The sequence below is a fragment of the Bombina bombina genome, chromosome 7, assembly GCF_027579735.1.
Source record: "Bombina bombina isolate aBomBom1 chromosome 7, aBomBom1.pri, whole genome shotgun sequence".
Lineage (NCBI taxonomy): Eukaryota > Metazoa > Chordata > Amphibia > Anura > Bombinatoridae > Bombina > Bombina bombina.
Window position 1 is genome coordinate 239,524,402 of NC_069505.1, and position 12,500 is coordinate 239,536,901.

At 41.8% G+C, this 12,500-nt stretch overlaps 1 protein-coding gene across 1 annotated transcript in view; it reads left to right on the forward strand.

The window, feature by feature from the left end:
- Positions 1-12,500, forward strand: part of LOC128636319 (receptor-type tyrosine-protein phosphatase beta) — a 390,099-nt gene that overhangs the window by 368,220 nt on the left and 9,379 nt on the right. The window contains exon 47 of the mRNA XM_053689349.1: positions 6,202-6,365. Coding sequence (XP_053545324.1) covers positions 6,202-6,365 — 164 coding nt within the window. The remainder of the gene's footprint in view (positions 1-6,201; positions 6,366-12,500) is intronic.

Genomic DNA, 12,500 nt, shown 5'->3' on the forward strand with positions numbered 1-12,500 from the left:
TTAGGTCTAATAATCGTTTTCGTTCCTTTCGTCACAAGGAACAAAAGCCTGATCCTTCACCCACAGGAGCGGTATCAGTTTGGAAACCATCTCCAGTCTGGAATAAATCCAAGCCTTTTAGAAAACCAAAGCCAGCTCCCAAGTCCACATGAAGGTGCGGCCCTCATTCCAGTCCAGCTGGTAGGGGGCAGATTACGATTTTTCAAAGAAATTTGGATCAATTCAATTCACAATCTTTGGATTCAGAACATTGTTTCAGAAGGGTACAGAATTGGCTTCAAGATAAGGCCTCCTGCAAAGAGATTTTTTCTTTCCCGTGTCCCAGTAAATCCAGCGAAGGCTCAAGCATTTCTGAAATGTGTTTCAGATCTAGAGTTGGCTGGAGTAATTATGCCAGTTCCAGTTCTGGAACAGGGGCTGGGGTTTTATTCAAATCTCTTCATTGTACCAAAGAAGGAGAATTCCTTGAGACCAGTTCTGGATCTAAAAATATTGAATCGTTATGTAAGGATACCAACATTCAAAATGGTAACTATAAGGACTATCCTGCCTTTTGTTCAGCAAGGGCATTATATGTCCACAATAGATTTACAGGATGCATATCTGCATATTCCGATTCATCCAGATCACTATCAGTTTCTGAGATTCTCTTTCCTAGACAAGCATTACCAGTTTGTGGCTCTGCCGTTTGGCCTAGCAACAGCTCCAAGAATTTTTACAAAGGTTCTCGGTGCTCTTCTGTCTGTAATCAGAGAACAGGGTATTGTGGTATTTCCTTATTTGGACGATATCTTGGTACTTGCTCAGTCTTCACATTTAGCAGAATCTCATACGAATCGACTTGTGTTGTTTCTTCGAGAACATGGTTGGAGGATCAATTTACCGAAAAGTTCATTGATTCCTCAGACAAGGGTAACCTTTTTAGGTTTCCAGATAGATTCAGTGTCCATGACTCTGTCTCTGACAGACAAGAGACGTCTAAAATTGATCTCAGCTTGTCGAAACCTTCAGTCTGAATCATTCCCTTCGGTAGCCTTATGCATGGAAATTCTAGGTCTTATGACTGCTGCATCGGACGCGATCCCTTTTGCTCGTTTTCACATGCGACCTCTTCAGCTCTGTATGCTGAACCAGTGGTGCAGGGATTACACAAAGATATCTCAATTAATATCTTTAAAACCGATTGTACGACACTCTCTGACGTGGTGGACAGATCACCATCGTTTAATTCAGGGGGCTTCTTTTGTTCTTCCGACCTGGACTGTAATTTCAACAGATGCAAGTCTGACAGGTTGGGGAGCTGTTTGGGGGTCTCTGACAGCACAAGGGGTTTGGGAATCTCAGGAGGTGAGATTACCAATCAATATTTTGGAACTCCGTGCAATTTTCAGAGCTCTTCAGTCATGGCCTCTTCTAAAGAGAGAATCGTTCATTTGTTTTCAGACAGACAATGTCACAACTGTGGCATATATCAATCATCAAGAAGGGACTCACAGTCCTCTGGCTATGAAAGAAGTATCTCGAATACTGGTATGGGCGGAATCCAGCTCCTGTCTAATTTCTGCGGTTCATATCCCAGGTATAGACAATTGGGAAGCGGATTATCTCAGTCGCCAAACGTTACATCCGGGCGAATGGTCTCTTCACCCAGAGGTATTTCTTCAGATTGTTCAAATGTGGGGACTTCCAGAAATAGATCTGATGGCTTCTCATCTAAACAAGAAACTTCCCAGGTATCTGTCCAGATCCAGGGATCCTCAGGCGGAAGCAGTGGATGCATTGTCACTTCCTTGGAAGTATCATCCTGCCTATATCTTTCCACCTCTAGTTCTTCTTCCAAGAGTAATCTCCAAGATTCTGAAGGAATGCTCGTTTGTTCTGCTGGTGGCTCCAGCATGGCCTCACAGGTTTTGGTATGCGGATCTTGTCCGGATGGCTTCTTGCCAACCATGGACTCTTCCGTTAAGACCAGACCTTTTGTCGCAAGGTCCTTTTTTCCATCAGGATCTCAAATCCTTAAATTTAAAGGTATGGAGATTGAACGCTTGATTCTTAGTCAAAGAGGTTTCTCTGACTCTGTGATTAATACTATGTTACAGGCTCGTAAATCTGTATCTAGGAAGATATATTATCGAGTCTGGAAGACTTATATTTCTTGGTGTCTTTCTCATCATTTTTCCTGGCATTCTGTTAGAATTCCGAGAATTTTACAGTTTCTTCAGGATGGTTTGGATAAAGGTTTGTCTGCAAGTTCCTTGAAAGGACAAATCTCTGCTCTTTCTGTTCTTTTTCACAGAAAGATTGCTAATCTTCCTGATATTCATTGTTTTGTACAAGCTTTGGTTCGTATAAAACCTGTTATTAAGTCAATTTCTCCTCCTTGGAGTTTGAATTTGGTTCTGGGGGCTCTTCAAGCTCCTCCGTTTGAACCTATGCATTCATTGGACATTAAATTACTTTCTTGGAAAGTTTTGTTTCTTTTGGCCATCTCTTCTGCTAGAAGAGTTTCTGAATTATCTGCTCTTTCTTGTGAGTCTCCTTTTCTGATTTTTCATCAGGATAAGGCGTTGTTGCGAACTTCTTTTACATTTTTACCTAAGGTTGTGAATTCTAACAACATTAGCAGAGAAATTGTGGTTCCTTCATTATGTCCTAATCCTAAGAATTCTAAGTAGAGATCATTGCATTCTTTGGATGTAGTTAGAGCTTTGAAATATTATGTTGAGGCTACTAAGAATTTCCGAAAGACTTCTAGTCTATTTGTTATCTTTTCCGGTTCTACGAAAGGTCAGAAGGCCTCTGCCATTTCTTTGGCATCTTGGTTGAAATCTTTAATTCATCATGCTTATGTCGAGTCGGGTAAAACTCTGCCTCAAAGGATTACAGCTCATTCTACTAGGTCAGTTTCTACTTCCTGGGCGTTTAGGAATGAAGCTTCGGTTGATCAGATTTGCAAAGCAGCAACTTGGTCTTCTTTGCATACTTTTACTAAATTCTACCATTTTTATGTGTTTTCTTCTTCTGAAGCAGTTTTTGGTAGAAAAGTACTTCAGGCAGCTGTTTCAGTTTGATTCTTCTGCTTATAATTTCAGTTTTTTTCATTATAAGATTTAAACTTTATTTTGGGTGTGGATTATTTTCAGCGGAATTGGCTGTCTTTATTTTAGCCCTCCCTCTCTAGTGACTCTTGCGTGGAAGATCCACATCTTGGGTAGTCATTATCCCATACGTCACTAGCTCATGGACTCTTGCTAATTACATGAAAGAAAACATAATTTATGTAAGAACTTACCTGATAAATTAATTTCTTTCATATTAGCAAGAGTCCATGAGGCCCACCCTTTTTGTGGTGGTTATGATTTTTTGTATAAAGCACAATTATTCCAATTCCTTATTTTTTATGCTTTCGCACTTTTGTCTTATCACCCCACTTCTTGGCTATGCGTTAAACTGATTTGTGGGTGTGGTGAGGGGTGTATTTATAGGCATTTTGAGGTTTGGGAAACTTTGCCCCTCCTGGTAGGAATGTATATCCCATACGTCACTAGCTCATGGACTCTTGCTAATATGAAAGAAATAAATTTATCAGGTAAGTTCTTACATAAATTATGTTATATATATGTGTGTGTGTGTATATATATGTGTGTGTGTGTATATATATATATATATATGTGTGTGTGTGTGTGTGTGTGTGTATATATATATATAAAATCCAAAAGGAAGACGTCAGTATTGGTGCTGACGTCTTCCTTTTCGATTTTGTTCTATGTATGATAGGAGTTGCAGGATCCTCTGATGTACGTGCACCCCATAAGAAAGATAAGTGTGAATCCTTCTACATTTGCTGGACCCTCTATTGTGTATTATATGAGTGTGTATAAATATGTAGTTATATGTGTAGATATATATTTACAGACACACAGCATCCCACAAAAGTGAGTACACCCCTCACATTTTTTGTAAATATTTTATTATATTTTTTCATGTGACAACACTGAAGAAATGACACTTTGCTACAATGTAAAGTAGTGAGTGTACAGCCTGTATAACAGTGTAAATTTGCTGTCCCCTCAAAATAACTTAACACACAGCCATTAATGTCTAAACCGTTGGCAACAAAAGTGAGTACACCCCTAAGTGGAAATATCCAAATTGTGCCCAAAGTGTCAATATTTTGTGGGGCCACCATTATTTTCCAGCACTGCCTTAACCCTCTTGAGCATGGAGTTCCCCAGAGATTCACAGATTGCTACTGGAGTCCTCTTCCACTCCTCCATGACGACATCACGGAGCTGGTGGATGTTAGAGACCTTGCGCTCCCCCACCTTCCGTTTGAGGATGCCCCACAGATGCTCAATAGGGTTTAGGTCTGGAGACATGCTTGACCAATCCATTACCTTTACCCTCAGCATCTTTAGCAAGGCAGTGGTCATCTTGGAGGTGTTATCATGTTGGAATACCGCCCTGCGGCCCAGTCTCCGAAGGGAGGGGATCATGCTCTTCTTCAGTATATCACAGTACATGTTGTCATTGATGGTTCCCTCAATGAACTGTAGCTCCCCAGTGCCGGCAGCACTCATGCAGGCACAGACCATGATACTCCCACCACAATGCTTGACTGTAGGCAAGACACACTTGTCTTTGTACTCCTCACCTGGTTGCTGCCACACACGCTTGACACCATCTGAACTAAATAAGTTTATCTTGGTCTCATCAGACCACAGGACATGGTTCCAGTAATCCATGTCCTTATTCTGCTTGTCTTCAGCAAACTGTTTGCGGGCTTTCTTGTGCATCATCTTTAGAAGAGGCTTCCTTCTGGGATGACAGCCATGCAGACCAATTTGATGCAGTGTGCGGCGTATGGTCTGAGCACTGACAGGCTGACCCCTTCAACCTCTGCAGCAATGCTAGCAGCACTAATATGTCTATTTCCCAAAGACAACCTCTGGATCTGACGCTGAACACATGCACTTAACTTCTTTGGTCGACCATGGCGAGGCATGTTCTGAGTGGAATGTGTTCTGTGAAACTGCTGTATGGTCTTGCCCACCATGCTGTAGCTCAGTTTCAGGGTCTTGCAAATCTTCTTATAGCCTAGGCCATCTTTGTGTAGAGCAACAATTCTTTTTTCAGATCCTCAGAGAGTTCTTTGCCATGAGGTGCCATGTTGAACTTCTAGTGACCAGTGTGACAGAGTGTGAGAGTGATAACACCAAATTTAACACACCTGCTCCCCATTTACACCTTAGACCTTGTAACACTAACGAGTCACACGGCACCGGGGAGGGAAAATGGCTAATTGGGCCCAATTTGGACATTTCCACTTAGGGGTGTACTCCCTTTTGTTGCCAACGGTTTAGATATTAATGGCTGTGTGTTGAGTTATTTTGAGTGGACAGCAAATTTACACTGTTATAGAGGCTTTACACCCACTACTTTAAATTGTTACAAAGTGTCATTGCTTCAGTGTTGTCACATGAAAGATATAATAACATATTTACAAAAATGTGTGGGTTGTACTCACTTTTGCGGGATACTGTATATTGAAAGAAATATGATTAGATATATGTAGAAATATGTATTTATGAATAAATAGAACATATTCTGCTATGTGAAGAACATTTGTCGGGTTAGCGCACTTAAGAAAACGATAACGGGTTTGTGCGCAATTAGGGTGTTAGTCTTTTTTCCCACTTTTCTCGCTCCATTGACTTATATGGGGGAATACATTATCACGATTGTGATATTCGAAGTTCGACTTTTTTTGCACATCAGGTTAGCGTAAGGCAAAAAAGTTTTACTTTCAGCTTGTAATACGAGCGCTACCCGACGCACACGGAGTTAACATGCAAGCGGGAGCAATAAATAGCCATCACCTCTTAATCTAGCCCTGTATTGGGTTGTGGTTATAGTTAAGCAGAAACAGTTATTTCATATACAAAAATATACCTCAATTAACAATTTCCTAAACATTTTAAACTCTGCAGCTTAACTGTAAACACATTAAAGAGAAACCAATTTTACAGTTAAGTGACAACTGAAAACACAAATTTCCTGCAAATTTTTTTTTGTGTGATTGAGTAGCAGGGCCTCTTTCAGATCCAACAAAAAAATGTTTTTATTGTCTCGTTACCCAGTATGAAGATAAGGTATGTTTAACACATTTACCTGACAGCATATTTTTTTTTTATCTTTCAGAACAGAAATAGTGCATTTCTTTCAGTACGTCATTTCCACTTCACAGCCTGGCCAGACCATGGTGTGCCAGATGCAACAGTTGTTTTAATGAATTTTAGGAACATAATTTGTGACTATGTGAAGCACCACTGCAGTCCAAACTCCCCTACACTTGTGCATTGCAGGTAAGTGACACCATCATAAGCACATTGTGTGACTGACGGGTTGTATATGGCTCATAAAGTCATCGTTCATTAGACATCTCCCAAATTCCCCTACACTTGTGCATTGCAGGTAAGTGACACCATCATACGCACTTTGTGTGACTGACGGGTTGTATATGGCTCATGAAGTCATCGTTCATTAGACATCTCCCAAACTCCCCTACACTTGTGCATTGCCGGTAAGTGACACCATCATAAGCACATTGTTTGACTGACGGGTTGTATATGGCTCATAAAGTCATCAGCATGTTCATTAGACATCTCCCAAATTCCCCTACACTTGTGCATTTCAGGTAAGTGACACCATCATAAGCACATTGTGTGACTGACGGGTTGTATATGGCTCATAAAGTCATCAGCGTGTTCATTAGACATCTCCCAAACTCCCCTACACTTGTGCATGGCAGGTAAGTGACACCATCATAAGCACATTGTGTGACTGAGGGGTTGTATATGGCTCATAAAGTCATCAGTGTGTTCATTAGACATCTCCCAAACTCCCCTACACTTGTGCATTGCAGGTAAGTGACACCATCATAAGCACATTGTGTGACTGATGGGTTTTATATGGCTCATAAAGTCATCAGCGTGTTCATTAGACATCTCCCAAACTCCCCTACACTTGTGCATTGCAGGTAAGTGACACCATCATAAGCATATTGTGTGACTGATGGGTTGTTTATGGCTAATAAAGTCATCAGCGTGTTCATTAGACATCTCCCAAACTCCCAGCTACCCTACATATTGTGTCATAATTTACCCAGTCTTCCTATTATCCTCCCCTTTTCCCTTCTTATAAATGTCACTTTGTAAAATAGGGAGGGACAGCCTGACTTCCCCCATGTGACACTATGACCCCTCCCATGACACACCCAACTTAGTGTATAATGCATCATACTTTACCCATAAAGCAACTTGATCCCTTCATCCAGGCTTTATCCACAGAATACCCAGTGCTCTGTAGTTAAGGCTCCCATGCTTGCCTTAAACTCCCAGTCTCAGATGGGATTAGATAAATAATGTGAGTATGGATTATCCTTTTTCCCCATTTTGTTATCCTTTATATCTACTTATCTCATTTCTATCTTCACACTTTTCACATTTATTTTAAGACATCATTTTTTATGATCCTCTTTCTGTTTAGTTTATATTAGTCTCTTAATTAGATTCCATAAAACGTGGGTTGCGTGTAAACAGTGGGGTCCACCAGCTGTATTAGATCCCTTACTGGATCCAATAAAGAGAAATGTTCCAAAGAAAGATCAACAGCTTATGGCTTGATGATCTTAAGTCCTCCACTCTGGACAGATTAACTAAGAAGTTTCATCAATACTGTGAGGTTCCTTAAATAATTTTTAAAGGCAAATTGTGGTTTTAAGGAGAGACATTTTGAGTAAAAAAGAATGCTCCTAAAAAAGTCACAAAGATTGTGAGATTTCTCTCCATACCAGCGAGTTTCTGATCATCTGGACCTTGGTACTGTCACTACTATTTCACGAGCAGAAAAAAGAAAAGGTCCAGAATTGTATAACACCCAATGCAAGGTTGAACCTCTTTAGGCAACTCTATTTGACATGGTGCCACTTGTAAGACTGTCCTATTGGTGCACCTTCTCTGTGCATTTTCCTCAAGTGTTACCTTTATTTTATATATTTTATTTAAATGTGCTCTGAAAATATGCATACAAGCCTATCACTAAGCCCTTAAAATCCTTCTCAGAATAGTATTTTGATATCAGTATATTCATTAACATTAAAGGGTCCATAAATGTACCCTCCCACTCATTTTAACACACTTTCGCTGGGCCATCATTAACCAATATATCTCTCTCCTTCAGTTTGATTTCAGACACATTCTCTCTCAGAACACAGAGAAAAAACACAGACTTTTTCACTCAACTGCTTCAATTGCCCTCTAACTTACTACAGGTAGCCTTCTGGAAAACAGCTTCCCTCCCACCCTACCCCTCACCCCACCCACCCCAAGCTCATTTCCTCATTTATAGATAGTCTCCCACACAACTTTCACTCTCCTGAAATGACAAGTGCAAACACTGATCAGCACATCCTTCCATTCCCTTAACCCTATAGAATAAACAGTACTTTTGCAATATTATGTTTCATATACCTTTTTGTTCCCTTATGCAATTGTTACAGTAATTCTGTGTCTTATGTTTTTAACTGGTTCCCAATTCTGTATAAATGCTCAATATATTCATATTCCTTTCTGCTACCCTTTGTCTCTATAACAAACTACACTATTCAATTACTCCTTCTCCCTCTCCACATGCACTGTTCATTAGCCCATCTCTCTTAAACTCACCTTACTTTTGTACTCATGAACTTTACCTATTCCTAAACACTCTCTCTCTCCCCTGCAACTCATCTCAAAAGCAGTCTCACTATTGCAAATCTGTATCTCATCTCATGTCACTCTCCCTCTTGCTTCTACTTACTGCTGGTGACATCTCCCCTAATCCTGGTCCCCAACCACTGACAAACCGTGCACATCCCTGTGTACCATCCCATAGACTAAGAAAACAAAACCCTGCACACCTTACTCACATTCCTCTTGCATCTAAAGCCAGTACCCCTTTCACTTGTGCACTCTGGAACTCTCGCTCTGTTTGCAACAAGCTCACATCTATACATGACCATTGACCTCTTAATCTCCCGCTCCCTCAACCTTCTGGCCCTAACAGAAACCTGGCTCTCTCCCCTAGACACAGCATCCACTGCTGCTCTGTCACATGGGGGTCTCCACTTCAGCCACACTCCTAGGTCTGGTAATAGACTTTCCTCTCGTTGCACCTTTCAACAAATACATCCTATCTCTTCCCTCACTTTTCCCTCATTCGAAACCCACATGATTCGCTTATTCTCCCCTCTCTCTTTACGTGTTGCAGTCATATACCGACCCCCTGGCTCCTCAACTCAATTTCTAGATCACTTGGCTGCCTGGCTACCCTATTTCCTTTCCTCAGACACCCCTGCCCTCATTCTTGGCTTCTTCAACATCCCCCTTAACAATCCCACTGCCTCATCTGCTAAACAACTTCTGCAACTCACTTCCTCTTTCGGTCTGTCACAATGGACTGATTCTCCCACTCACAAAGATGGTCACTCTCTTGACCTGATCTTTAGCTATCGATGCACTCTCTCAAACTTCTCAAACTCCCCTTTTCCTCTTTCTGACCACCATCTCCTTACCTGCAACATATCATCCCTTCCTACAACTCTCCCACCTTCTATTCCTCACACCAAACTTCACAGAAGCATTAGGTCTTTAGATCAGCAACAACTTGCTAATTCCCTTAAACCGCTCCTCTCATCCTTCTCCTCCTTTTCCTGCCCTGAACAATCTATCTGCCACTATAATTCCACCCTTATACCCGTCCTTGACAATCTCGCCCCTCTTACCACTGCTCGGAAATCACACACTCATCCCCAGCCCTGGCATACTCCTCTGACACTGTACCTACGCAGATGTTCCCGTACTGCTGAACGGCATTGGAGAAAATCACGGAGTTCAGCTGATTTTCTTCATTACAAATTCATCTTGAACTCCTACTACTCTGCCCTTAATCTCCACAAGCAACACTACTTCTCTACTCTTATCTCTAATCTTTCTTCAAACCCAAAACGTCTGTTCTCCACTTTCAATACTCTCCTCCGCCCTCCCCCACTTCCTAATACAACTTCTCTGTCAGCTCAAGACTTTGCCAGTCACTTCATTAACAAAATTGACTCCATCAGACTTGAAATCAGCTCTCAACATAACCCCATTCTCTCCCCCCCTCAAATACTCTCACTCAACCACAACCCTCATAACCTGAAACTTAGTTCATTCTCCCCTGTTACTGAGGAAGAAGTTTCGGCACTTATACTGCGCTCTCACCTCACTACCTGTCCCCTTGACCCTATCCCCTCACAGCTGCTCCCCTCTCTCTCTGCTACCCTTACCCCTATAGTAACACACATTTTCAACCTCTCCCTCAGCACTGGTACATTTCCCTCATCGATGAAACATGCACTGGTCACACCTATCCTCAAAAAATCTTCCCTTTATCCTACCTCCCCATCCAACTACCGCCCTATTTCCCTCCTCCCTCTTGCTTCAAAGCTTCTCGAAAAACTAGTATATGCACGCCTATCCCATTTCCTTACATTAAACTCCCTTCTTGACCCGCTGCAATCTGGATTTTGTCCCTATCACTCCACAGAGACAGCTATTGTTAAGGTCACCAACGACTTACTTACAGCTAAATCAAAAGGCCACTTCTCTCTGCTTATCCTCCTTGATCTGTCCGCAGCCTTTGACACTGTTGACCACCCTCTTTTGCTCCAAACCCTCCAATCCTTTGGCATCTGTGACACAGCCCTTTCATGGCTCTCTTCCTACCTATCAAACCGTACCTTCAGTGTAGCCTTCTCTGGGGCCTCCTCTACCCCGTCACCACTTTCTGTCGGAGTACCGCAAGGCTCTGTCCTTGGTCCCCTTCTCTTCTCAATCTATACGTCATCACTAGGTTCCCTAATTAAGTCCCACGATTTCCAATATCATTTGTATGCCGATGACACCCAAATCTACTTCTCTACACCAGACCTATCTCCTTCCTTGCTAACCCGTGTCACTAACTGTCTTTCTCACATCTCTTCCTGGATGTCCTCTCACTACCTCAAGCTAAATCTCTCCAAAACTGAGCTCCTCATTTTCCCCCCTTCTTCCAAAATCTCCACCCCCAATATCTCTATAACTGTCGACAACTCCATCATTACCCCTACCCCGTATGCCCGATGTCTCGGGGTCACATTTGACTCAGATCTTTCCTTCATTCCTCACATTCAGTCCTTGGCTAAAGCCTGCTGCTTCCACCTTAAAAACATCTCTAAAATTAGACACTTCCTTACACAAGACACAACTAAGATTTTAATCCACTCTCTCATTCTTTCCCGCCTTGATTACTGCAACTCTGAACTCTCTGGTCTCCCCACCTGCCACCTAGCTCCTTTACAATCCATAATGAATGCCTCTGCCAGACTCATCTTCCTTACACGTCACTCTTCATCTGCTGCGCCTCTCTGCCAATCCCTTCACTGGCTTCCTCTTGCCTCTAGGATCAAACACAAAACTCTCACTCTTACATACAAAGCCCTCAACTGCACTGCTCCCCCCTACATCTCAGACCTTGTCTCCAGATACTCTCCCTCCCGTCCCCTTCGCTCTACTCATGACCTCCTTCTCTCCTCCTCTCTTGTCACCTCATCACACTCCCGTTTACAGAACTTCTCCAGACTGGCTCCCATCTTGTGGAACTCTCTGCCTCACTCCACAAGACTCTCTTCTAGTTTTAAAAGCTTCAAGTGCTCCCTAAAGACTCTACTGTTCAGGGACGCATACAACCTACGCTAACCTTTCCTAAAACCAGTTCCTCTCCTCCACTGCAATCCCCTGAACCCCCTTAGCATGTAAGCCTAAACGTCCAGCTGTTTGTAGATCACCTTCTTAAGAGCTGACTACAACAGTGCAACTCTTGGCAGGGCCCTCTACCCTATAATTGTTTTGTTATACTCCCCCTTTGTTTATAGCGCTGCGGAATCTGTTGGCGCTCTACAAATAACCGATAATAATAATAATAATAATAAGGGATACTAAACCCAAATCTTTTTCTTTCATGATTCAGATAGAGCATGCAATTTTAAGAAACTTTTTGATTTACTCCTATTATCAATTTTTCTTTGTTCTCTTGATATCTTTATTTAAAAGGCATGCATGTAAAACATAGGAGCCGGCCCATTTTAGGTTCAGCACCCTGGATAGGCCTTGCTAATTGGTGGGCCGGTTCGTAAGCTTTACATTCCTGCTTTTTAAATAAAGATAGCAAGAGAACAAAGAAAAATTGATAATAGGAGTAAATTAAAAAGGTTTTTGATAATAGGAGTGAGTTAGAAAGTTGCTTAAAGGGACACTGAACCCAATTTTTTTCTTTCATGATTCAGATAGAGCATGCAATTTTAAGCAACTTTCTAATTGTTTCCTATTATCAATTTTTCTTCGTTCTCTTGCTATTTTTATTTGAAAAAGAAGGCATCTAAG